Genomic DNA, 27,800 nt, shown 5'->3' with positions numbered 1-27,800 from the left:
TTTCAGGCCTGTGTCCGCCAAGGACGACGGTCGTCCAACAGTCAAACGGTCTCGGCGCTCGACTAGAGTGCTAGTAACCCAAGCAGTACCCATATACGGTACCAATCCGATACCAATCGTGCCCTACTCTAATGCGTCTGTGTTCTTTTTCTCCTTTCTCCCTCTGCAGGTCGATGGTGTTCGAGGCGAGAATGGTCATCGCCATCCGATGCCCGAGTCGATCAGTCCCGGCGTGTCCTGTACTCTTCAGTCTTCCTCGGCAGCCCAGGTAAGTGGTCGTGCCCCGAGTGCCGATGACAATGATGATAGTGTCCTCCTGCGATGGAGCCTGCAGAAAAGGGGGCACAAAAAACGTGATGCACACCCGTTGCTATACATGTGCATATCTGTCACATAGCTCGGCAGACGGTTGCGGCACGTACCAAACACCGTGCACGTGCACGTGTGCCCAACCGCTGCCTTCTCCTTTACCTTTTGTTCCCCCCTTCAAACTTTTCCATCGGAGTGCTCTGCATCGTCATACCATGGTATGGATGGTTCCGTACTGTACCATCAACCCCCCACCTCTCCCCAGCAATTTTCCGCACAAACGTTTAATGCTCTTCAGAACGCCGTACAACGCCGAGAACACCTTTACAATAGGGGCGCACGGGTATGAATGGCGCCGGAACAAACGCTAACCGGAACTCGGTTGTCGAAGTTGTTGCAGAAGTTTTCCCATCCCCTCTCTGCACGGCAAACCCGGAAAATGGGCCGAAACGGTTCGGGCTTAGGCCGCTGCTTTGGCAGCAATCAGGCGGTAGTAGTCGGGGGGGGAGGGGGGGGGAGAAGGTACACTCGTCTGCATCCGTCATCTGCACGACGACGTCTGAAATTGACATGTTGCAGTGTGAGGGCGGTGGTTGAGAAATTACTTGCCGTACGGCGTTCACTCCCACTTCTGTTTCCCCCACCCGCTTACACTATCGTTTTACTATCGTTTTCATTTTTACGCCCGATAATAGCCTCTCGAGATACACACAAACACAGGCAGGCAGGCAGATAAACTTCCCACCAGCAAAACGAAACGTCCTCCGGGGTTCACGAAATGCGCGCCGTTTTGCGCTGGTTTTTATTTGCCTGGATGGGCAGTTTTTCCGTTTTTCCTCCCCCTGCTCTGCTTAACCCACGTGCGCAATTGTGCCTAAACGGGAAATAGAATATCCCGAGCAACAAACACACACACACTTCAAGAATTGGCAAGCGATGGTGATATGGCGTCAGCGACCGTTTCCCAACAATCGACAAAAAAGGGGTGCGCGCGCCCGTTCGGGTAAAAACGGTTTTTGGCCGCAGTCTTCACACTGGGAAGGATTCGTTGCACACGAAAAGAAGGGAGTGGAAGGTGTGATTACGACCAGCAGCAACAATGGGCTAAATGGCAGAAGAAACCCACGAGCCCCGTGTGACCGGCTGTGTACTTGCCAAAGTACACATGTAATGAAGTAGCCTGCAAAGGACGACTTCGCTCCGCTTCGCCCGACGCTAGGTCCTCGCTATGCCGGAAGACGATTTCGATCGCGGACACACACGCCCGCAACACAAACAGTGATGTGGCGGGTGCGGCACCGAGTGTGTATCCGACGTCGTCGCCGCCGGCCAGCCAACCGTCAGATGGCTGTGACTGACAGGATTTCAAAGTCAGGAAGCATTGTTTGGTGCGTTTTTTTTTCCTTTTTTTCGGGCAATTCGGAGGGTGAATTGTTCCGCATGCCGGTGTTGTGGCCGCCGGTGTTACGGTTACGGTACAAAAAACAGCGGAGCAACAACCAAAAAAACAACACTCCACCCCGTCAAAAGGGTCCAGCAGCCAGCCGGGATACAAACAAACGCGCGCTCGTGCTGTACTGAGGTTGCAAGATGTTGTACGGTGATATAAATAAAATCATTACACGGATGCTGGGTGAAATAATAATTCACTTGGCCAGGCTGAGTTGGCATTCATCGGGCACGGGGTACCGGAAATCGGTACCGGTGTTACACATCATTTTCAATATTTCGCAACATTTAATGCGTGAATGATGGGAAATCAGTTGCTCGTGTGTGTGTTTCGTTGTTCCTTTCCACCACATTTTGATCGCCTTGGGTTAGTTGGGTTGAAGAGAGCGGATTGGGAAAGGGTGCAGGCACTGGCAGTCTTTTCATTTTATTTTTTTTGGTTTCACAGTTTAAAGAAAGACTTATTGGTTGTGCTGCACGGCCACTATCTAATCGCCATTATCTAATTTGGGCCCATTCAGCCCCAGAAAACACAGCGCGACTTGTCAACATTATCATAGACTCATAAATTGGAAGCCTCCGGGGGGGCGGGGAAAAAAGAGCGGGTTTCTTTTCGGTTTTGTTTCGCTGCTTCCCATTTCAGTTCGTTTCGTTCGCGTCCCCGAAATGAAACACTCATTTTGAATACGCGATCGATAGCGCAGGCTGCTAGATCGCATCATCCCCTCTCCACCTCGTTGCACAGTCTCTCTTGCGGACGTGTCTGATGAACATTTCAAATGGGTAGAAATAATCAGATAAAGGAAGGCCAAGATTTAAGCATACAAAACCCACGAAACAAGTTCAACCCGTTGGGGTGGGAAAAACAAATGGACGCTGGAGGGCACGAGAGAGCAGGAACAATCTAAACTAAAAAAGGTACACTTAAAAGTAAAATAGAACAAAACAATCCCAACAGCAGAGAGCATAAGCACAAGCCGAGCAAGCACAGAATGAGTGGAAAACGTTCAATCCACCGACCGATATCCGCGGCAATAGAAACGCTGATGAGGCGAGCCGATTCATTGGTTATCGTTTATCGTATGCGCGCGCGGGTCCTGTAACGAAGAGGAAGAAAACGGAGAAGAAAACCCCCTGTGCTTCCTCTGGGGAACTGGTTAAGATTAACCGGGACATTTATTCTCGGCTGCTCCGTCCAAAAAGATGCCTGCACAGCCGAGAAGATCGCGTTCCATCTCGTCCGCGAGCCATCTCCGCGTTTGTTTGATCCACTACAAGCAGCCTAACCAATACACTTTTCATGGAGTTATCTGGTTTGGTTGTTCTTTTTTTGTTCTGTGTTTTGTTTTCTCCTCCTTTACTTCGGTTCCGATCTGGTTGCCCTTTACGTTCCTCTCTCTCTCGCTCCGTGTGGTGCTGTTTGGTGTTCTTTGGAGGTTCGTTCTTCTCCCAGCGAATCCCATTCTAAAGTGATCCTCCTTGCTGCTAGCCCCACCTTGGGGTCTTCCCCCCTCCGTGCACCGTGCGCCCTGGAAATGGAGATCAACTTTGATCCATCTCTTGATTTGAATACATATTTGTTTGAACACTTTCCCACATACAGGACCGTCCGAGTGGGGAACGTTCTCAGCAAGACGGCAGGAGAACGCACGAAGAACCGGAGCCCATCGTTCCACAGGCATGCCTCTTTTCGAGAAGACAACCTTTCTTCCGTCCCGGGTTCCCAAACCGGTGTGCATTCCATTGTGTGTGTGTGTGTGTGTGTGTGTGTTCCATGTGGAACCAAAGGCAGGCAGGCGAAGAATATTACAAATCATTTTATTAAGATGAGAAGCGCGGGACGCTGTGAGTACCAGCGGAACCAGCGAGAACGGAGGATCGCAACCGGGAGGAGCGTCAGCGAAATGCGCACCCGAAAGACACATTCTCGGGACCGATTGTGAGAGGGTGTAGGGTGGGGGTGGAGAACAGGAGGAGGAGCAAAGGTGGAAAGGACAGGTTTCAATTTTCCATCCCAAAATCTCGACGACGGCCGCTGGGATGACGCTGGGATTAAACCCGCTGGGACACCGTCGGTGCAGCGCGCGCTGTCGCAATCGAGGGGGGCGGTTTGCGGCTCGGTAACCATTTCGGTGCGACCGCGGTATTGGTGCGCGAGCATCGTCACCCCATCCCCGAGGTTGGCCCAGGGAGGTTGGCGGGACCGATATCATCAATTTGTGGTTCCGGGGCAGCTTGCCCGGGAGCTCGGAAAAGGATTTCCAGAGCTCGCCGGGCAGGGGAAGAGGACGCGGAAGGGGCGCGGACGGCAGATTCTGAAATGTATTTAATATATTTGACAGACAGACGACGCTTAAGCGGGTTGCGTACAGGTTTTGTGTGTGTGTGTGTGTGTGTGTGTTTTGTTTGCTTCTTCCTCCATTTTGCTCCGTTTGCCCGTGGTTCGCGTTCGCGTCCGTTTGCGTTCGAATTCTCGCCCGATCGAAAGGCTCTCGATTGTTTGGGATCCCCCTCCCTCCCTCGATCGATCGTAGCGTTTGTGTGGAGTGGTTTTTTTTTTCTTCCTCCTCCCCTTGGTCCCTCTCCCTGATACTCCTTTTGCGATGGATTGGTAAAAAGCCTTGCCGACAGTGCTTTTTCGCCCTGCGCTCGCCGTGTGTTTCACCATCCTGGCATTTAGCGCATCCCAGGTAGGAGGGGGGAGTGCACGGGGAGCTGAACCCAACTTCTTTACATTCTGTCAAACGTGTAGGTGAGCACCATCACCGCAAAGAAACGCACAACGCGAGCAGAAGAACAAATGGAGGAAGAAAAAACGTGCCCCAAACGCTGAGACGTTTCGCAAAACAACGACGCAAAGTAGCAACAGCAAAAAAAAACACACGACACCCCCTCACCACCTCCTCCACGCACACACACACACACAAGATATTTCTCGATCCAACCTCAATGGCAGTAACAAAAACAACAACAGGAAAAGTAAAAACGTTCAACGATGGAATAAAAATAAAGTCAGTTTTTTGACGAAACAATTCACAAAACTTTGGGGTTGAGAAATCACGGCCGAAAGAGACGAACCGAACCTAACAAAAAAAAAAAAAAAAGATGAAGGCACCCAACCGTGACCGCATGGTACGATGATGAGATGATTGAATCGCGTTTAAATTTGAATAAATGAAGCGAACCGAGAAGAACGCACCGGCAACACTGCCAGAGAACAACCAACCCAATCCCAACCAGCCCAGAAAACGTCCCAAAAGCTGCGGTCGTCGGCTGGCCAGCAGCAGCAGCAGCAGCGACGGCGACGACCGGTTGACTTGCAGGATGATATACAAAGGCTAAACAAAAAACATTATGCTGCCCAACCACCATCGGCCGTTGTGTGTTAGATTTACCATAAGCAGTGGTTGTTTTTTGTTTTGTTTTTTTTTTTTTTTGTTTTCGTCCAGGGACTCGATCCAAGAAAGGGGACGAAAAAACGGAAAATTTTTAAATTAAAAATCTACGATTTGACGACGCAAACGATTGTACCCCCGCCTGGTGCCACTCTTGGGAACCGGCCCAACCGTGCGGTGCTATCGTAGTGGAGAGGACCATTCAAAGACTTTAAATCACGGAACGGTTTTCTCGCATCGATCGATCTTTTTTTTTTCGCCCTCTTCTACAGCACCAGCAACAACAGCAACCAACCAACAACAAAAAAACAGACAAACATGTCCTGTCCAGAGCCTGTCTTGCTGCCTTGTGTGTGATTTGTTTGTTGGAAGATTTGCTGTTTTTTCTCCACAAAACGCCCCCCCCCCCCCCCCTCTCTCTATTTCTTACTTTTAATGTCTGGCTTCCCTTTTTAGCCTTGTAAATCGCATTCCAATTATGAGACGAATAGCACACCGGCGCGCTTGCCAGTTCTGCTTGCCTAGTGTGCTAGCCGGCTCATCCGACGCACACACAGCAAAAAAAAAATGTTTCGCTTCGGGTGGAATTTGCATATTTATTCCAATCAAAAATATGCTCACCGAATCGCCGTTTAAAAGAAATTATCTAATCATCTCCTGCTGCCCCGTCCAATCCCTGCGTGCCCGCCTGCGCTGCGGCCAGTTGTTTCTCTGTGCGCCGTCGCCAAGTTTGGCTGCATTTGATGTGTTGGTTGTGCGAACCAATCGATGCAACAACTACTAATTTCCAACAACAACAAAAAATGCACTACACACAATACGGCACACACACACACTATTCGCTCCAAAATCGACGAATGCAGCACAACAACTCGCCCCCCTTGTTCTGTGGATGGAATAAATTTAAAAGATAAATTTAAGCTGATTTGCGTCGAAATGCATTTACGGTGTCAGTGGAGGCGCCCTTCCCCCCCTCTTAGCACAGACACTGCACAATCGAACGGCGGTGCACAACGATCAAGCTTGAAATTCGATCAGCACACGGTTTCGATCCCCCCCCCCCGGCACTGTGGTCACCCCGTTTCGGCCACGTTTGTGTTTGGCCTCTCTGCAGCTCCGTGTGCTTATCAAACAAAACACGTCACATTAATAACACCAGCGCCGACGACCACGGCAAACGATCTGCTCAGAAAACTGCAGACAAGACACAAACGACACAATGGGAAGGGGAGAGAGATAGAGAGAACCAAGAAGAAGAAGCGCCAAGGTTTCACATTTGCTAAGAGCGAGGCCCCGATTTGGGCAGTGGAGCGCGCGCGATCGAAAAGCAATATGTTAAAATATATGCGTTTGATTCACGTTTTGTGCGGCTGATTATCCCTTCGAGCCGCACAGATGGCAACCAGACGGTGGGTGGAGGGAGGGGGACAGGGGGGGGGGGGCATGGAAGTTGGTGGTAGAATTTCGTCCCGTGGCGAATTCCCACCGTTCGATCACCCATTAACTGCCCATGTCCGATAAAAGTGTCCGCCAGTGGTGACCCCTTCTGGAGCCGGGGTCTCTTCTGCTGTTGCTCTCTCACGCTGCTGCTGCCGCTGCTTCCCTCATGCGCCCGGCGACCGAGAACACTGTGTTGGGTCGGCCAAACAGTGTTGCAAAAAAAAAAGAAATAAAATGCGCAAACTTACACACATTCCCACCTTGAAAACAGCGAGTGGGAGTCGGAACTAGCTGACTAATGGTGAGCTGGTGCGCTTCTCGCTCTGTCTCGGGACGGGTCTTTCAGACGGGAGCGGGCGGGTAAATTGAACGGCAACAAATTACGGCCAAAAACGTGCCCTTTTACGCTTCCCACTTCCCGTTGCGCAGTAAAAGGATCGAAAAGAAATGGGTTCCCTTTTTTATTTACAACCCTAAGCACCACGTTTGAAACGTGTTATCCACTTTCGAGGAGTCGAGCGAGACTTACTAGCTTCTCCTCTCGTACATGACTAGCATTCCATCTCTACGCACGCAAGCATCTAGTGCATTGTCAAGCATATGCCTCTGTTAGGTTGGTGGAGATGCGCTTTAAAAGCATCACGCCCCCCTTCACGGTTCACCAACCGATTGTGCGAGGGGCTTTTTAGCTCACGAACCTGGAAAGCGTTGCTCATACAGGGTTTTCCAGGAGTTCTCATAGCTGTGGAAAACTTTATTGACTTTTTTGATTTTATTTGACGTGAAATGAACTAAATGTAATGGGAATTGGACTCTATAGCAGTCTTGTTGGACAAATCCAACAGGATTTTCGAAGAAGCCTGTCCAAAAAGCGTGCCATCGAGTCTAATTTCCAACTTATGAAGTTCACTTCCAATAGGAAAGAGTTAAGCAAGTGTCCGACAACTATGAGAACCCCTACAAACCCCTGCAAATTCCACAGTTAATATTCCTTACATCACCTTAGCCACCGTAGTCGTGTTGGGCAGGTTTGAGAGGGTTCCATTTTGATGTGAATTTCTTGTTTTCTTTAAAATTAAAAAAAAAAAAAAACATACCCAATTTGTGACTCCACCGAAAAAAAAGCGAACTCTCTCCTTCATTTTCGTTCCCTTTCTGCACAAACCGCATGCAGCGTGGGAAGCGGGCGAGCAAAAAAAAAAAACAACACGGAACAGCATATTTAACACATTTTCACGAGCCAATTTTACACACATTTTCCACACGCCTGTCCCAAAAGCAGGCGAAAGGTGGTAATAGAAATAGAGTGGGCAAAAACCAAACAAAAAATCAAAGAAACTACAAGCTCCTTTCCTTCTCCAACCGCTGTGCGATGTGAGCAATGGATTCGCTTTGCTTTTAAAAATCTTCCTCCATGGTCTAATTTTTTTCCCCCCTTTGTTTTTTTCCTCCTCCTTCCAGGTGATGCCAGCAATACCAGCATCGGCAGCGGCGAGGGTACCGGCGAGGAGGACGACGATACGAGCGGCAAGAAAAACCAAAAGAAGCGGGGGATCTTCCCGAAGGTGGCCACCAACATTCTGCGGGCGTGGCTCTTCCAGCACCTAACGGTAAGTGGTCTTGTTTTGTCTCTAGCGAGGCACGCGTTCACGGATGCCTGCCAACATTCTAGTTGCTGGCAAATCGCAACTAAGGAGCGCTGATCCCGCTTCTTCGAGGTTTGCCTTTTTTGCCGGCGATTGTTGTTGCTGGTGCTGCTGCTGCTAGATGATGCTCCTTCACTCTTTCTCCAGCCGGAGAAACGCCGGATTCGGCACAATCTAGATCGGTTGTGTCTAGTGGCTAGGGAGCTTACGCGGTTTTACGCGTGCAAATGTTCCCCATGCAAACGCACCGCAGCGTCAAGAGGTCAGAGGGCGGGCAAGGGCGATGCTTTTGTGCTTCGTTGCCTCCCCCCTCACATTAGACCGTAATTGAAGCATCTCGATAACGACCTTTCCTGGGGGATGGCTGGCCATATAATCGATACCCGGCGGAGGAGGACGAGGAAGCGTGTTATCTGCGCTGCCGTCGTTTCTTTGATACAGCTCGCCCTCATCCCCCTCCCCGTACGCGGTACTTGTTAGAGGATAAATGTATTTTTTATGCATTCGCTTAAATGATATAAATGATTTCATTCGGCTGCCACTAAGATTACACTTAAGATGGGCTATCGGCCAGCCGCGTGAATGGCTTTTATTGGGGCCCATTTCAACGGGAAGGTAAAGAAAGGCCACAATGGCCACAATTGAGAAAAAGCTTAGCGCGGAGAGAGATAGCGAGCGAGAATAATACAAATAAATGTTCGAACATGGTGATGTCGAGCAAAGATGTCGTTGGCAAAGGTTAACGTTTTAAGAAGGGTGTATAAATTCCACTCAAGCCGTGGAAAGGATTTGCTCAAAATTGTGAGTGAGCATGGGCGAATCATCATCATAAGCGACCTTTGTCTTCGATTAATGCGCACGCTAGACCGCACAATTGTTCGTTACATTTTGCCATTACCGTTTTTGGCTGCTGTCCAGCGTATGGTGGAACTTTCGGCTAGAATCTTGCCGAAGAATTCGCACACGATGTACACCAGCTTTCAATTTAAACCAGTAAGTCAACTTGCTTTGTTGGCGGCTTATCCTTCGAGAACACCAGTGTTTAAACCAGACTTGACACATCGCTTTGAGGAAGAGGGCTAGTTTTTGCTTTGGAAAAAAAACACCCGCCCGCACCCATACGAAGAAACGCTGCTTCTACTTCCCCCTGTGTGTAAGCAAAAGTAGCCGAATCGCTGCGCTCACGCTCCATGGCGGTATCGCTCAAGTGATGCGTTTCAATTTCCTTGATGCGTTTTCTTCATGCCTTCATGGGCCCGCGGTGACAGTTATAAATGTACTCGCAATTGACCCGTGACAATCTCGTCCCTGCGCGATGGTTGCACCAACGCCAATCCCGGATGCCCAAGGGAGTACGCGGGCGCAGCATCAGCGTCGGCCGTCGGGATAGTTTAACGCCCCACCCTCCGAATGTGGAAACAAGCACTCCGCCGAATGGGGAAAAGGGATACGCATCGACGACACTTACGAAAAACCATTCGCTAATGCAGTGTCTATGTGTGTGTGTGCGTGTGTGCCAAGAACACAGGAAGGAAGGAAGAAAGTTTCCAATTCCCGAAAAAGGAACACTCTCGAGGCCGGCGAAAGGAAGAGTCAATCGATCAAACCGGGGAGTGTCGAACCCTAGGGGCGGAATAGATTATGCCATCGGACAATCGGACGGACAGGGAACACACACACGCTCGCACGACACTCACGGGGTTCGGTCGTGCGTCACCCGGAGAGTGTTACGACGCCAGCCAAACAAAGCGCGCAGGTTCCGCATTATTCATCCGAATCGTTTACGAGCACGCAAAGCGGGGTGTGGGAAGAAGCGCAATCCAAAAATCTCTATGCGAATTCTAGAAGCATGCAGTGATGTTCCAATTGGAAACGTTACGCAAAACCCCTACGCCGGAATGCCGGAACGAGGTCTCTAACTTCTCGAAGAAATGGTATCCCCCCCCCCTCCTGATGGGGTGAGGGGGGAAGTGGGGGTACTTGCGCCACTGCGCGCCATCGTACCTTCCCGAAAGAGTGTACAGAAATGCAATAATGCAAATTTATTCCGACATCACATCATCTAGCATTTTGTTCACACTTTGCTTCGGTAATGGGACTTTGACGGGTGTTTTGTTTTGCCGGACCGCCGGACCACCTCCCTCGCCTTGCGATCCATTGCTTTCCCTTCCACTGCTCCACAAGAGAGCAGGCAGAAACGGGGGGGGGGGAGGAAGAATAGAACCATGTTTGCTAATTAAATCGTTCGGCAGGCCGAACAGTTGTTGTCTTGTCTGTGCGCGCTCGTGCGGCGGAGTGTTGCTACTGCTGCGATGTGTACTTTAGTTGTTATTTTTTTCTTCCTGCCCTTTTGCACCTTCGTTGCAACCCCGAAAAGGGTTCGCCGTCTTCGGGTGGATCCGTTTCTTGTTCCGTTTTTTTTCCGTGCGCCGGCGGTGGGAGGCTCGCTGCTAAATAAATCATTCGCCTCATAACTTAAGCCGCCGTAAAAGTGCAATAAATTATATCCCATTCCGCGTTGCATGGTTGCCTCGTACGTCTCTGTCTTCGCCTTTCCCTTCCCTACTAAACGGATACGGACCCATTCCGAATCGGATCCCGCGATCGGTCCTAAACGACAAATGTCATCCTAACGGCCGGTCGGCGCTGACGGTGAGATGGCTTAGATGATCGAGTATTGTTGCTTTTCCCCTTCTCTGTGTGTGTGTTATTAATTTCTGTTCCGGAATTCGAACACATTTTCATGATCATCTGTGTACCGGCGAGGGAGCGAGGGAATAGGTGGCAAATTTAAAAACAAAAGGCGTGGAGCGAGGAAAGAAGCAACAAAAAGCGCGCCCGTACACCACATGCTCTCCCGCGATCATCGTTTAATGCCTCATAAACATCATCTCAAACTGTGATCGCGCATCGGTAACGTGAAAAGTCCGCTCACACACACACACATATCGTTCTCGCTCACTCAAGCGCGATTTTCCCAATGGAGTCGCTTTTTTTATATCCACCTCTCCCCACTCACCAGCGTAGCCCTGCAAACGCGCTCAGCCGCGGCAGATGATCGTTTTATTGCATTTTCATTGCTGGAACGATCGATCGATTTCGGCGATCAACCGGTGCTGCCTTTTTTGTTGTTGTTTTATTTCGCTTCTCTGCCGCTCTGCCTGCGCGTCCCTCCCCCCCTCCGGCAGTTTCATTTTATTGTGCCGGTGGGAAAAGCAAGGCTTTTTTTGTTGCTTTAACCCTCCGTTTTGGGGGGACCTAATTTTTACTACTTTACATTAAATTGAAACATTTGACATTAATCCAATGATCGGGCAGCCGCAGGCACGAGGGGGGGACCTGACACCGAGACACATATGCCGATCGGCGGGTAGAAAAATGGTAATGGGGCTTTTTATTTTCCGATGTTCTCCCTTTTCGCTGCCACAAACGTTCGATCGGGCGAGACAGAGACAACAGAGCGCAAGAAACTGCACAATGACTCACGATAAATACGATCGAGTCGTACGATTCGATCGATCACTCGGCGTACACCTTGCCGTTTTGAATGGCCCCCTTTTCGAAACCCCCCGTCCCCAGAGCTCATTCGCCCTTGCTTGGGGAATAGCGAATGGGTGAAGGAGGAAGAAGTGGTGTAGCACACATGCAATTGTCCTTCTGGTCGGCATGCACCGCTCATGGTAAATGCATCAATGTCCCATCCTTCTGCACTTCGGCTCCGGCTCCCAGAGTTCGGCTTTGAATGACGCGGGAGTTGACAATGCCGCGACAAACGGTGCAGCGCAAATCGAGAAGCTGCACTCGCGGTAGTACAGCAAAGGTACAGCAACTACCAACCAGGCACACACAGACCGATCAGTAGTGGCAGGTTCATTCTCAACAACCCTACAAAAACAAAAGCGCAGGGGAAAAAGACAAAAAGCACACACACACACACACAATCAACATTCGACTAATAGTCGTAGTAATACGGTACACACATGTGCTTCCCTTCCCGCGTGGACCCGCGTGGTCCCGCTGGTCCCTTCGTCCCAGGCGTAAGGATGGCCTCGAAGGTCTTCACCGGTGCCTTCGAGAACTTCGAGTACGGATTAAAATACAAACGATTCCAACCCCGTGTGACGAACCGGGTGTGCGGGGGTTGTGGCCGGGGGGATCCGTTCCCGATCCCGGTTGCATACATGCGCAAAACATGCGAAATAAAACAAACGTACGGCGAGCGAGAGACAGTCCGTTGGGGCACGTCGGTTTTGCTTTGTTTTCTTTATGCATTGCGCGATGGAATATCAATGACCGGCAGAGCAGCACTAGCTCCCCTTGCCCCCCTGGCAATGGACATGGAACGTCACGCGGAGGGGGGGAGGGAGGAGGTTTGGAGCCAGGTTTCGGCCGCCGACTCGCTCGTGCCTCTCGGGCGCGCAGGATTCCGGCAGAGCGCCGCACAGAGCGCAGCACCAACTGCTGATTTAAGAGCAGCGCTTGCGTATTTTATATGCATATACATGGGGGCCAATAATTTGCATTACATAAATATAAATGTCTAAAAATATTTGTCAGTCCGTATTGACATTCACGTGGAAGAGGATAAGATAATTTTTTTTTTTTTGTTTTGTTTTTTGCCCTCCCTCCGGGGTAGAGCAGATCGGAAGGTATTCGTGGCGGGGGGTGAAATTTGCCATTCGAGACTATCCCGGATCTTCCTTTGGCGTTTTTTTTTTCTGTTTGTTCTCTTTCTCTCGCTCTGTCTCCCTCTCGCTCTCCTCCGGGAGCACGAAGTGCATCCGAAGTGATGCACCCATGCACCACATGCAGTTTCAGTAATGAAATCACAAAACTTTGTACTCACCCTGTTCGGTACCACCATACTGCACCCGTCCGTCTCGGTGTCGGCGGGTGTGTGTGCTGTGTGGTACATGTTTTTTCTTCCCCTTTTTCCTTTTTTTGGTGGGAGGAGATGTTGGGGGTTGTTCCCGAACATGTAAATGTGGAAAAGATAGGCCCGAGAGTGCGCGCGCGCGCGCGCCAGCGTGGGTCAGGTTGTCCACGCACACGATACGGGCGCGCCGAGCGGGCCGAGAACGCGCATGTAAACTGCACCGTGGCGGCGCTTCCAGCCGCGGCCGTCTTGTGTAGGTAGGCGGCCGGCGCGACAGCAAATCGGTGTTGTCCGCGACCGAGCCCAAACGCACGAGCACGCGAGCACGATGTGTGTGTGTGTGTTTATGTGTAGCGATGTAAAACAATTAAATATTATTAATTGACCGATCAATGTTTAGCGCACGCGGTGGGTTTGCGATGGTGGCTGTGAAGGTGGCTGTAAAGATAAAAAATAGAAAAAAGAGTGTCTGTTAGTGGGAGACAGACTGCACTGTTTCCTATTAGTGGAATGGAACGAGCTGCGGTCATACACATAAAAGAAATTATCTAAACTATAGCCGACGGTTCTTAAAACAAACACGATGGAGCTGTAACCGAAACAGTTCTTAAGCCTTAATCCATCCACCAATTCCCCGACACGCTATCACGCCATCAAATGGCCGTAAAAGGCACTTGTGCCACAGTCCTCCAATAACATGCGCTCTTGCACGAACTGCTCGAGATTTTAATTAACAAACAATCGAAAAGCGATCAAACAGCCTGCCACAACAACATCCAGTTGGGGTCTTTTATCCCTCTTCCCCTTACCAGGCAACCACCACCCTTGCTCAACTCCGTTGCAGGAAAGTGTCGGCAAAGTGGCACTTGAATGGTGGCCGAGCGCGTGTGTGCTGCCAAAGCCGCCTACTTTGCATCGACGCTCGAGCTTCACAAACACACACTATGTTCACTGATTTCATTCTGTTTCTTCTTTCTTTTTTGCTTCCATTTCCCACAGCATCCCTACCCATCGGAGGACCAGAAAAAGCAGCTAGCACAAGACACGGGCCTGACGATACTGCAAGTTAATAACTGGTAAGTGCTTTCATGTACAGTGGTTCACTCCCGTTCTTCGACACCGGCGAATGTACTGGCATTCGACAATTGGACAGACATCTAAAACAACCGCCTCCCCGGGTCCCCCCCAAGGGAGATCAAGGCTCTCGCTCTCTCTCTCTGCGTCCACCGACGGCTTTTGCTTCGTTTCACCCCTTTTCGCATGTAGTTGGCTGGCCCAGCGCTGTGATCCTTGTGAAAAGGATCGGCAGACAAAGCCCCTGCGCACGCTTCCAGCCCAAAAAAGGAGACCTCATTAAACGGCCAAATGGGAAAATTAACGCAGCAAGGGAGGAGGAAACCTCAACCCGGCAAACCCAGTTTCGGTTGGGTGGCAGAACTAAATTTGTTGTTTGCCAGCAGGAACACGCGCCACGACCTCTTCAAAGAGCTAGCTAGTGTGTGGTGCCGTATAGGTACACACTTACCTGGCACACACACGCGTTTTCGGTAAAGTTTTCCGACAAGGGATCTCGCCGGAACAGGGGAAGTTTGACGATTGTTCGCTTGTAATACCCCTTTTGTGCCATTGTTTGGCGAGCGAGGTTCGTCTTCTGCTTACCCGCTCAGTGGAAAACCACATCACACGCACCTTCTGTTCAGCAGCTGAAGGGGTACCGTATGCCGTTTCGAGCTGCACGGGGAAAATCACTCACTAGCTCCGACCCAATCCGGGCCAATTTGATTCTCACTGTGTTGCTTTGATTAGTACAATGTACAGCGCGGGAAACAAAATAGCCGCGCACAGTGGGAGAAGGGGATTTGTTTGTTTTCGGAAGGATGCTTAGCGCGTCCAATGAGTGGCAAAGCAGGCGTGTGTACAGTTTGACAGGAAGAATATGTCAAACGTTTAGCCTGCATCTTGGCGGGAAAGGTGTAGGTTAATAAAACGAACCCTCGGAAGCTGTTGCATACAGCATGGTTTGCATCCGATGGATTTTTGTTAACGCGACGGCCTAGCATGGGTAAACAGATACAGTATCGGACATTAAGATAGGACCCTTTTTTTTCAATGCACCGTGCACTTGTTTTGCCACGTTACTCGTGTTTGTGTGTGTGTATGTGTGTATGTGTGTGTGTATGTGTGTGTGTGAGTGTGTGTGTGTGTGTGTGTTTGTCTGTGTGTGTGTGTGTGTGTATGTGTGTGTGTGTAGTAGTAGAAAGTGAGTGTGCTTTTTAATATGTATTTGCAAGTGCGCGGGTTTGTGTCTGAAAAACTTGCCATGATGTCATATTGCGTTGAAATTATTCTTATTATGTGTGATATCATGTGAAACATTGTGCGTTTACACTTGGATAAAAACTAAAGTTTGCATCGACAGCAGCCCTTGTTCCTCGGACGAAAACGCAGGTGTGCTGTTTCATGAATGTGAATGCGACACCGGTGCGAAATGGACACACGCACAATAGCAATGAACTCGGCATTCTCACACAGGTGTTTCTCCAGTGCACGCCATTGAAAGGCCTTCGTGCATCTCTGCGTTGCACGTTGTGTGCGAATGGTAAACTTTGTGCGTGCATTGAGCTGGCGCGCAGTTGTTCTTTTCAATGGGCGTTTTGTTTCATGAGCGCGGCAGTATTCTGTTCTCGATTTTGAAGGGAAGACGCTTACTCGCGTACTCGTTGATAGTTTTTATCCATGCGATGTTTTCGCTGCTCGACAACGATGTAATTCATCGCGTATAGAAGTAGAACGCAGGCAGAGCACGGGATCAGCCGTGTCCAACTTTTTAACCAGCGCGTTCTTGACGGTCCAAGCAAGCAATGTTAGTAACAATGGGTCGAGGTAAACGTTGTACCGATTATCAGCGCCATATGTAAAAGCGAATGGCTGCTGCTGGCATTAAGCGCAAAAGGATCGAGTTCGTAATGGAACGATCGCGCACTTTTGTGGCAAACGCGCTTCGGACAACCGAAACGTGCTTAGACAACTGAAACGCGCTTGGACAACCGAAACGCGCAAGTCAACCGGACGTCCTCAGAAGACCACGGCGAAAGAAGACCGTAACATTGTTAATATATCGAAAACACACTGATCGCGAGGGCGGTGGTCCTGCTTATCACACCAAAAACCTAACCCAAAACACAAAAAAGCTACTTACAAATCTATCCGAAACGACCTACTTGTGAAACAAACACACACATCAATACACATTCAAACATACATCCACACACACACACACATGCACACACACATACACACACACACATACACACACATACACACACACACAAACACAAACACATACAAACCACTCATAAACTTGGCCCAACGGGTGCACGGTGCGTTAAAAACCCAATGCCCTATCTTTCTGTCCGATACTGTACGAGCTAAAGCAGTGATTTGTGGTACCTTGTGAGTGCAAATGAATTCTGCACTTTTTTTCTTATATTTATCAAACGAAATGGTGATATTTTATGCTTCAAGTTATCGGCAAATACATTTCAAAAAATTGCCATTTTCAATCATATATTAACCACTTTTTCCCCCACTTTCTGTGGCAGTTTAGGTCAAATCATCGGAAGATGATAATAAAGATCAGTAGGAGAGTTTGATTCGATTGGAATTGATATGTTTTCCACTGGAGACTTAGTTTCCTTATGGTTTGGAGTATAATATTTCATATTTCATCAGTTTTTTTTAAAATAAATCTTACACAAAAATCAATGTAAATTTGCACATTCTATCTCTAAATCTATTTGCGCTTGTAATGACCATTTCTTGATCAAGAGAAAATGCAATTTTTTGATTACATCTCACATCTACATTAGCGTATTATACACCTAGAGAAGGAAAGTTCAATATGCCATATATTCCACTTTACAATATAGATTTAAATATAACATTTCCTTGTTATGACTCCAAAGATCAGCGTAAAGTTGACAGTTAAAATTAACGTTAACATTCACTCGACCACTAAACGTGATCTTTCTAACTAGAACAGCACACTTTGGTATACGAAACGTATTACCTTTTCTAGTAAGATAATAGATTTTTCTAGTAAGATAGATTTTCGTTCAGTCACTTTTAGCCATATTATTCAAACAAATCTTAAATATTAACAGCACAAGCTTAAGAGATTTGCCGGAACAAGCAATTCTAGCATTGAATGCACGTACCATACCATATTAGTTTCTAATAGTTTGTCCCGCTGTGTTTAACTCCTTCCTGCCCCGTGAACGAAGCATCGAGGGCACCGGGCAGATAAGACATCTATTTTCCAACTCATGTCCCAATCGAATCCGGACACAATCATTTTACCCCCCAGCACGCTCCGGTCGCAAATAACGAGCAAAAAAAAGGAGAAAAGAAAATACACACTTATCCACATGTCCCCTTCGTGTGTCCTTCGCCAAACGGCAACAACCCCACACTGCGGCCAACCCAACCATTGTCACTGGGTCATTTCGCATTCATACCGAATTCTTTGGTCTCACTTTCTTTGGGATTTCTTTCCGGCCTGGCCGCTCCTCTCTCCTCCATAGCAGCCGAACGCATGCGTTACCCTTCGATGCAGATGGAAAGCAATTTTCATGTTTAACTTACGACGCTGCACAAACAAATATCTAAACAAAAATGAATCCCTTCGCCCAAAGTACCCAAAGTCGTCGTGCTGGTCACTTCCAATTGCGTCCCCGGGGGAAGGGAAAGGAGCGGTACTGCTGTACGGTACTTACAGCCAGCCAGCCAACAAAAAAAAAGGCCCAAACAACACAAAGGGTGCACAACACGCACGGAGCCCCGACTACTGTAGGGAAATGAAAGTAAGAACGCTCAAAGGAAGCCGAAATGTGCCTTTCCCTTCTCCGCACAGAGGATCCAATCCCTAGGTTGGTGGATTTTGTGGAAGCTGCAACCCACCCACCGCTCCCTTTACAATCACTAGATGAGGTGATTTATTATTGTTTAATTTCCATAAATCAAATAAACTGTGCAATCCAATCCGAATCGCCATCTCGGGCCCCTCTCGGGCAGCGCGCGTCGGTGTGTTCTCGGCCTGGCTCGTTTCTGAAGGGGGGGTGGAGGGGGATGGGGGGTGGTCGGTCGGGCGGAAAAAAGGGAAGAAAATTGCCGTCCTACATCCCTCGCCCCGCTCTTTCCCGCCCTCGCCCCCTTTTGGAAAAACAAACCGATCCGCTTTGGGGCAGCACGTTTCGGGTGCTGATCCGGCACCGATAGGAAAAACGCCGGCTAAGATGTGTAATTCGGGAATGGAATTCTTGCCACGGGACGTAAAAGGGGGACGGGACTAGCACCTCTCCTCTCTTTCCCGAGAAGTAATCTCTTTTTTGGGAAAATTTTGGGTTGGAAATTACAGATTCTTATCAGCGTGAGCGTTCGTTTCGTTGTTTTTCCGCCCGCTCGTGGTGCTTTCCGCCGAAAACGCGCGCGCACGTCCCTTCCCTTCTTTTCGGGTGCTGGTGTGCTAGAAAGCAACACAAACAAGTGAAGTAGAAAAATAAAACAGACACTAACACACACACACAGATACAGTGTGACGGATTCGGGCGGGGTTCGGTCGAAAGAGTCGATCTTCAGCAAACCAAACCCCGACAATACAAACACACACACACACATTCCACAGTGTCACACAGCGAATTTTCCCCTTTTGAATGTTTTATCACCTCGCGCGCTCGCTTATCCACCCTTCCTTCCCTTTCCTTCCCACTCCCCTTGCACGCCTTGCACGCACATCCTTGCACGCGCGGAAAAACACGCCGCGCGGCGATATCCTTCATCCCCGGGGTTTCGGTTCAACTCTAATCATTTCACTTCACTTGATTAATGTGTTTGTTCCATTTTCTCGAAACCAAACCCGCGTCCCTCTTCCTCTTCCAACAGCCACTCCCTCACGGGATGGCCCGAAGCAAACGGGCGGGATGGACGGGCCAGGGGAGAGAGGTTTCTGTCTGTCTTATCCTTTTATCAGAACGTCGTCCTCGCTGTTGTTGTTGTTGTTGTTTTCTTACTGTTTTTCTCATTCTCGATTCTTTTTCTTCCTTTTTTTCCCCCTCTCCTCGACAGGTTTATCAACGCGCGGCGCAGAATAGTGCAACCCATGATAGATCAGTCCAACCGAGCAGGTTAGTAATCGGAGTTAGTACTACCGCCTCGAGGCGGTGCCGGGTATCGTTTCTCGGTGGGGCACGGCACAGAAACTGGGCAAACGGAACCCCGAACATCCCTTTGCCCTTCTGGCTGTGTGTGTTTGTCCTTATCCACCGTAGCGTAGCTAATGGTTGTTAATGTGTATTGTATTTGCGTCTGCGAAGCGAAGTGGCGCAATTTTATCTCACCCCAAACCCTCCAGTCGAGTCGATGCTCCTGGCCCACCACCTCACCACAGCAAACATTCGCTCCAGTCTCTTCGCTGTGCCCGATAACAGTGTTCCGTTTTATTGTTAGAATGAATTTGGTTGTAGAAAATGTACCCTGGAAAATGCAAAACCTTTTTGTTCATGTAGCAAACCATTTTTACATGCCCCTTCCATCCTACGGAGTATCTTATCACTTTGCTTGCATCTTGTGCTGTCTTCAACTCGCGCTCCCAGCCAGCAGCTAGATCAGTCAGCAAAGAACGCGCATCAATCTCACACCAACGTCCCCCGCAAATCCGGCCCAAAACCAATCGAAAAGGGCGCGTAATTTACGAGCTACGGCCACTTACTTCATCTGTCGCGAGCTCCGAGAAATACAAGTCTGCGACATAAAACATGGTCGCGGAGATTGCTCCTTATCAGTCGGTTGGGAGCCTAAACTTCCAAACCAACTCGCAACTCCTCTCCCGATGCGCGGGGGCGTTTTAGTCATTCATTTAAAGACTGCGCCTCAAATCGAGCATCCTCCGTGCCGTGCTAAGCCCGGTCGGATTGGTTGCCCACTCCCCTCTTGCACCACAATCTCCGGGCCGGGTTCGGCGGGCCCGTTAATTACCGTTTCCCGGGGCATAGCATTTCCATTATTCATGAAATGCTCCGTGTCCCGGCATTGATCCGCCGGCGTGGAAAGAGTTGGGAAGGGGGTGGGAGCGAGGTGGAGGATAATGGGTTTAATAATGTGAAATGGGAAATCAATCTTGCGCGAGCGCTTGCGAAAATACACACGCGAGACCGGAGAAGTCTAAATTAATGTGACAAATGAGCCTTGAATGAGCGGCGTCCTTGCGATGCGGAATCTAATGGGAAAATGGAAACGGTTCGTTTTACGGTAGCACGGGTGCGATTTACTTCTTTCCATTCCGATAAGGCTGGTTGGAATTGCATTTCGGTTGAATTCTTTCGAACGTTTTTAATTTTAATTGATGTTCTTTGATTTCGATAAAAAATGCCATTTGCTTCGCGTAACGTGGATACCTTGCACATTCTTATAAAATCTAGTAGGAATGCAGTAGAATGCACCGATCTAATCCGTAACCAACTCCGTTTCAATGATTCCTACTAGATTCCATAACAATAAGAATAGTATACAATTGCAGACACTATGCAGGCAATTTATAAGAAGAATTGCGTTTACTAAGCTTCGCTAAAGTGTTATTTAACCCGTAATAAGCATGTTTATATAATTTTTAGTCCAGTTTTTCAATCAACACCTTGAAATGGTGCAGAGTTTTGTGTAATTACTAAAGGATAGATCATATTTTAGTTAAATTAGCTAAAAGTAAGCTACCATACAGTATATTTAACACATATTCTAATTAAAAACCTCAGTAATTAATCATGCCTTTCGAGTAGTTAGCCAATAGAGCCTAGACAGAACGTTCCATTTGCTTCGTAGTAATTGTTCAACATATACCACCTATCCTCTCCCCATTCCATTCCCTGGTAACTTGTTCCCCATCACCCCCCCCCCCCCCCTCCCGTTCGTAATGTTGAAGTTAACTGAACGTTCGTTCTTTTTCTTCTTCTTCTTCTTCTTCTTTTCTTTTTGGTTTGACCAGTATATTCTCCGATTTCAGTGTACACGCATCCGGGCCCGTCCGCCGGCTATCCGGACGCGATGAGCTACATGATGGACGGCCAGGCGCAGATGATGCACCGGGCACCGGGCGATCCGGCATTCCACCAGGGCTACCACTATCCGCCGGCCGAGTACTACCCGCACCATCTGTAAGCGGTCGTTGCAGGGACGACGGTAACGACTGTGCCCAGCGCCGCCGACGACGACGATCATCCTCCCTCTGCCCCGCCAGACGAGTGAGCCGAGTGTGAGTGTGTGTGTGTGTCGAAACGGGGGCGGTGGGTTGTAAAAACAAAAACCACACCTGCCCCATCCTTGTTTCCTACCCCCCACTACCCCCCTGCACAACCAGCCAGTGGCCTACGGAGCGCAGGTACCGGGGCCACACGATCGCACACCGATCAAAGAGCGGGTGGTGTCGATCGGACCGTAAAGGATGCGTAAAAGCAAAGGTAATGATGAGAGTTGCGTTTGTAGTAAGGAACAAACATGAAAGCTAATACACCTATGTCCTCTCTTTCTGTATGCTTTTAGGTGGTAAAGAATGCATTTATCGCGTCATACCATTTTCGCCACAACAAAACACACAACCTTCCCATCCCCAAGAGACACACAGCCCCCGGGAGGGCGCTCGTTGGAATGCGTTTTGCTGGCGGCGGCGGCGGCGGCAGCGGCGCGGTACAGTACTGTTGAAGTTGTACATCACAACCATCAACGCAAACGTGGCCATTTGAAGTAACCAAAAACAAGGAATAGAAACAAACACGAAAATCAGCAACAAAAAAAAGAAGCTGGAAGGAAGTTAAAACCACCACACACACACACCTGCACAGCAGCGCGGGTTCTGCGCAGGATTTTTGGTTGTTTGGGAGTATGTTTGTGTGTGTGTGTGAGGCCCAGACGATCGGATCCTTGGCCCAGCCGAATGGGGAGACTACGCTAGTGAAATGCAGAAAAAAAGGGCAACTCGATTCGATCGATCCGGCAAGTTACGCGACGGGCAGCACAGCCACCGTGTGATACGATCTCAATTTCGCTTTCCGGGCGGAACTGGAGGGAGTCTGGCGACCGGCCGGCCACCGCCTCGATGGTTCTCGCTAAACGCAAACACGAACACACGCGCACACACACACGGCTGCACACACCTCGGCGAGTTATCTTTAAGGCTCCTCCATCAGCATCTTCATCATCAACCACCCAACTCCCATCACCCCATTGTCGTGGGTTACTATCGTGTATGTGTGTGTGTGTGTGCGTGCGTGTATGTGTGCTCAAAAGTGCCAACAGTTATGAAGCTGCTTTGCCCGCTTTGGGCCGGGCCGTCTTGGCGTCCCAGACTGGTTACGCGCTCATCCCAGAATCATCCCCCAGACTCCACCAACCGCCTTCTTCTCCTCGCCATCTGCTCCCAAAGGGTCCCACGGGCACGGGCGATGATGCCGTAACGCGCTGCTGTGCTACGTAAGCGATATTTAATTTCTACTAAAACAATTAGACCATCAACCATTTGCGTTAGCTTATTACCGGTCGCAAACCGGTACGCAAAACTCTCAGCACAACAAGTGCAGGAAACCGCATAGGCCCGCAATACACACGCGCACACACCCATTGGAGCAATAGTGTGGTGTGTGGATGTGCGGTCGAGGTAGTTGTGTGCAAAAAAAAACCCCGGATATACCGTGTAAAGTAATAGTACTAGTGGTAAGGAAAGCAAAAGCGAAAGCAACAACTAAGGACGTACACGTAGACCTAAACCTACAAAAATGTGAATATCAGAGAGATAGAAGGAAGAAGAAAAACAAGTTAGAGCAACAAAAGATAGAATAAGGATAAGCAATCGAAAGTGTATATAGGAGAAAAAAGCATCACACACACACACACCCCCTCTACACCTAAGGAACGCATCTTAGAGATTAATCTAACGCAATGTGTACACACTCATTAGCATACACACACGCATACACACACACAGACATGCCTGCACAATTAATGGATATTTGTTTCGAGGAATATTAGACGTTACCAATTTATACATGTGAATATGCGAATGACGCATTAACACTACAATTAGTACTACCTTACCCTTTACTTTTACCTATTTTATTGGTTTTATCAACAAACCAACGCAGAACGCCTTCCGATCATTTCGCGCGATCAGTTTAATTTTTTCAAGCTTTTGCAAAAGCGCTTTCAAGCTAAACAGATGGCGCAGCAATCGCCGGCTAAAAGTGGGAAACTGTTTTTTTTTTATTTTATTTAAATTGTAGGCTATTTTCTAAACCAATAGCAATAATGCCATCCGTTTACAGCGACTTAATGCTTCCTCCTATAACAACAACAACAAAAAAACAATCTCCCCCCTCGCCATATACGTACAGTTCCCAGTCGCGCGGAGAACGTAACGCATTTCGTAACGCATTCGCGTAAAAAAACCTTATCAAATAGTGTAAAAATAGTTTCTTCCAATTATTAAGGCCGTACGACAACAATGATATTCCACCATGTGCATGCATGTGTGTGTATGTGTGTGTGTGTTTGTATGTATGTGTGACTGTGTATGCGCGTGTACATTAGGAGAAGCAAAAAAGGAAAAATCAGAGTAAGCGGGGCGGCGTTACATCGCGTTACGCCGTTATAACGCTTCAGAAGCGCATCGCTGCGAAAATCACCAGACATCAACGAATTTAATTAACGATAAAAAAGAAAGCATACACACACCCACACCCACCCACCCACCCACATCATGTAAAACGAGGCACGAGATTGTGAATGGTATCCTTTCGTTAACGTTAGATGGATAAAGTAGGGCGCGATGCGAGTGAACAGAGCGAGCGGTAGGGCACCAGTGGGCCGTGTGTGTAAGTACGATTTATATTAAATTCAAACCCCGAATGCGGGAATGTGAAACCATCAAGAAGGGATGAAAGGTGGGATGTTGGGAAAAAAATGGGATCGGATAGCGGAAGGCAGAAACACACATAGAATGATAGGGAAACATAGAAAACAAAAAATGCACAACTACAACAAAAAAGAAAGATCATACAAAGGATCAATATCTATACAGGGTGAATAGTTTGTTTGTTACTTTAGCTCCGTGCGCACGTTCCGGCAGGCAAGCTCAAAAACAAAACGCATTTAGTTGGTGTGTGTGTGTGTGTGTGCGGGCAGGTGTATGGGAAAGTATACAGTTTTGTTACAACTTTGTAGAAGCATTTCAAATCTCAATTCCCACCGCACTCCACTACGAGTCGATCAGTCGAACACACTTCAGCGTGTGTAGGAATAGAAATGGCGAGCAGCGATCGTACAATTATTTGTGCTGCCGCCAGAAGCTTAGTAACGTGAACCAGAGCGCGATGGAAGTGATCCTCCCACCTTCCCCTTTTCACAGTAAATCCTTCACCTTCACCCGGGGGTTTCTCGCGTGTCCGCATCTTAGATTGTAGGGTTTTAGCTGTAAAAAAAAAACAACAACAACAGAAACTGCTACCGTTTGGTGTAATGTTATTTGTAATAATGATGTCGTGTAATAATTGCTTAAGGCCAACCAAACCACAGGCAAAGCTTTTTTTTTTGTTTAACTTAGGTACTTTTACTACTATTATTGCAGTAATTAATGTAATGAAAATTATTATTATTAAAATTATTAATTATTATTATTATTATTATTATTGTACTAGCTACCAGTAAATTTTATTTTAGTTTCAATTTGTTTCCCCTCCATCCCCTCGTACCCAATTTACATTATAAGGATCACCCACTTCCCTCCCCCCCCCCCCCCCTCTCCCTCTCCCATCGCATCATTGCACTGTTACCCTTCCATCTGAAAACGGCCCCAAAACCACAACTTATGTACGAAAGGTTCAGTGTTTTCTATTGAACGTGTTACAGGGTGAATTCAAAAACAAACAAACAAACAATGCGGTGGAAACGTTAATCCACATGCATTACAAGCTCTAAATGTGTGCGAGTGTTGTGTGGGTGCGGGTGCGGGTATATGTGTGTGTGTGTGTATGTGTGAGAGTATGACAAAGGCATACAGCTGCAGTGCCCACCAGCGCTGTGGAAAGCTTAGTGAAGTTGCGTATCCTTTAAACAAAAATTATATATATATATATATAGCAGAATGAAAGAGAAACAGCGTAAATGCACACACACACATCACAGGAACGCACCGCAAAAAAGCCACACACACACACAAAATCACACAAATCACAGCTCAGTTGCTTCAGCGTCTGTATAAAGCGGTAATAATGCTCCAAATACCATGTAACGCTGTGCTCGCTCACTACTGTAGCGAATGAGCGGTTGAATGAGAAGGAGGTGGGCAATAGGTTTGTGCTGTAAATATAGGGAAAGAGTAACAGAACGAAAACAGGAGCAGGAGAACACACGGTAGGGCATAGAATTGGCCGCCACCAACTGAAGCTTGCGGTGAAGTATAAAGTGAGGCCGTGTGCGTTAGTTAAAAAGCAGCAAAACCAAGCGTCGTAGCATCGAAGCTTGCGGTTGGTGGTGATGCCAAAACAAGGCAAAACAGCACAGCAATGGTAAAAGCGTACGAATAATTAGTACCCCGCCCCCGTTTCAAGATGGTTAACGTGAACGTGTTATGCTTAGGAGGTAAGAAACAAAATATGATGCCGAAGACGAGCGAAAACAAAACAGGAAGAAGAAAAAAAAATTATATCGAACAACAATCGCTGAAATAAAACAGAAAACAATCGTTCAACATTATGATTTTCGTTATGTGTTTTGTGTTTTTTTTTTTGGTTCTCTTTGTTCGTTATTGTCTCTTTTATCTGCTCGATTAATATTTTCTTTACTTTCTCTTCGTTCTTTCTTTTCATTCTCCTTCTTTACATCTGTTATTCATCTCTTTGGTGTAAACTTTCATATTTTTATTAGTTTTACCCAATATTTATAGCAAAAAAACTTCATCGTTCGCTTATATGTTGCCTTTTTGTTTGTTTGTTTGCTACTTTTAAAACGTTGATTTTCATACGTTAATAGCCACCGTCAATATATGCTACCAAGCTACTGTAGCGGGGCAAGTGAGCGAACAAGCGAGTATGGGTGGCACTGTGATGATCGTTTTAGGCAACAGTTCAAATACGTACAGCAGGCGATGATGAGGGGGATAGTAAAATAAGTTAAACTGCTAAACACTGATACTGATCATGGTGTGTAAAAAGAAAGGCTTTATACTGCACAGGTTGCTCATTTTGTTGGAATGTTTTTTTTTTTTAATCTTTTCGGTTAATTCGGTTTTTGGCTATTATAAAAAGCAAACATGTTTCGGAAGCGCACAAGGCACACAAAAAAGGCTTTCGAGTTTTTGTTTCAGCTACTTTTCTAAACCTACGATATACCGAACCTAAGTATTCGATCGAGCTAAAAGACGACGAAAAAAAAACCGCAACAGCACGACATCTCACGCGCGCGTGTGTGTGTGTGTGTGAATGTGATAGTTGTTCACGATGACGATGACGCACCGCAAACCAAGTATACGAATTACGCTAAACGATTGGGCTTTTTTTTGTACATGTGGGAGTGAGAGAGAGAGAGAGAGAGAGAGAGAGAGAGAGAGAGAGAGAGAGAGAGAGAGATTAAGAATTTATTGCAAAACCGAACAAACAACCAAAAATTCATATATATATAAAAGTAAAAATATATATATTTAAAGTCTATACTTATACACACACCCACAGCCCACACCGACACACCGTATATACACGTAAGCAGATATTTAAAACCAAAAAGTACACCGGGGCACACACTGCAGTAAAAGATGTGTGTTGAGTAAGGGTTGAACCACAGCAAGAAGATGGTTAAAACCAACCCCACACTACAAAAAGGATACACAGACAGTCTTAAAGATTTAGTGCTAAGGGAAAAAGTAATACGATTGATATACGACTAGTAGTAGCTGACACCGTGTTGCAGCCAACAACAACAACAACAGAAGGAGAAGAAGAAAGAGACAGCTTCACACAATCAAACATTTGTGTAGTTTTCCTTTGTGTGTTAACTTGGAGTGTGTTACTAGTGGTTGACGCTTGTTTGACAGTGTCGCCAAAGCCACTAGCCGCCTTATTCAATGTATACGACAGGTTCGGCAATCTTGCAAACCAGATACAACGCTGCATCTGGCTGCAGTTCCGGCCTGCATTAACACGTCGACAGTGCGCGGTGTGAGGAGTTTCGATTGGTGCAAAAACGAGCAAACAAGTTTCGACGGTCGTTAAAACTGCACTGTGGTGCAGTAATTTAGTTCGTATTTTGTTGTTTTTTTATTCTTTTTGAACACGAATTAGCACTTTAGTGTAGAGAGCATAGCATTACCATTAGCTACACCGCTATACTCGTGGTGCAGCATGTTGTGGTTGTTGTAAAAAAACAAAAAAAGACATACATCTCTTTCCCCCCCAAAAAAAAACCCCGAGTTCCCCCTTGGGCGGGACCTAAGAGAGGACATCATAATCGTTAGTGGATAGTAAGCAGCAAACCTCTGACCCCCCAAAAAGGAAGAGAACACAAAAGTAGCAGCGCTAAAACAAACACACACACACACGCTTGCAAGCCCAACCATGGCGTGTTGGCATGTTTCAGCCTGTACAGCAGTGAGCG

The 27,800-nt window shown here is 47.7% G+C and overlaps 1 protein-coding gene across 7 annotated transcripts in view; it reads left to right on the top strand.

Annotated features, from left to right (window-relative positions):
- Window positions 1-25,907, top strand: part of LOC120948957 (homeobox protein homothorax) — a 190,508-nt gene extending 164,601 nt beyond the window's left edge. For 6 of the 7 annotated variants that reach the window (XM_049607105.1, XM_049607106.1, XM_049607107.1 and 3 more), the window contains 6 exons: window positions 170-268; window positions 8,055-8,203; window positions 14,115-14,191; window positions 19,239-19,297; window positions 21,151-21,622; window positions 21,705-25,907. In XM_049607105.1, the coding sequence (XP_049463062.1) occupies window positions 170-268; window positions 8,055-8,203; window positions 14,115-14,191; window positions 19,239-19,297; window positions 21,151-21,323 (557 nt within the window). In that variant the 3' untranslated portion in view covers window positions 21,324-21,622; window positions 21,705-25,907. The remainder of the gene's footprint in view (window positions 1-169; window positions 269-8,054; window positions 8,204-14,114; window positions 14,192-19,238; window positions 19,298-21,150; window positions 21,623-21,704) is intronic. The other variant, XM_049607108.1, reaches the window with a different exon arrangement.
- Window positions 25,908-27,800: the final 1,893 nt, after the last annotated feature.

The sequence above is a fragment of the Anopheles coluzzii genome, chromosome 2 (genome assembly GCF_943734685.1).
Source record: "Anopheles coluzzii chromosome 2, AcolN3, whole genome shotgun sequence".
Lineage (NCBI taxonomy): Eukaryota > Metazoa > Arthropoda > Insecta > Diptera > Culicidae > Anopheles > Anopheles coluzzii.
Note: the sequence above shows the minus strand (reverse complement) of the source record. Positions and strands in the feature narration are given on the sequence as shown.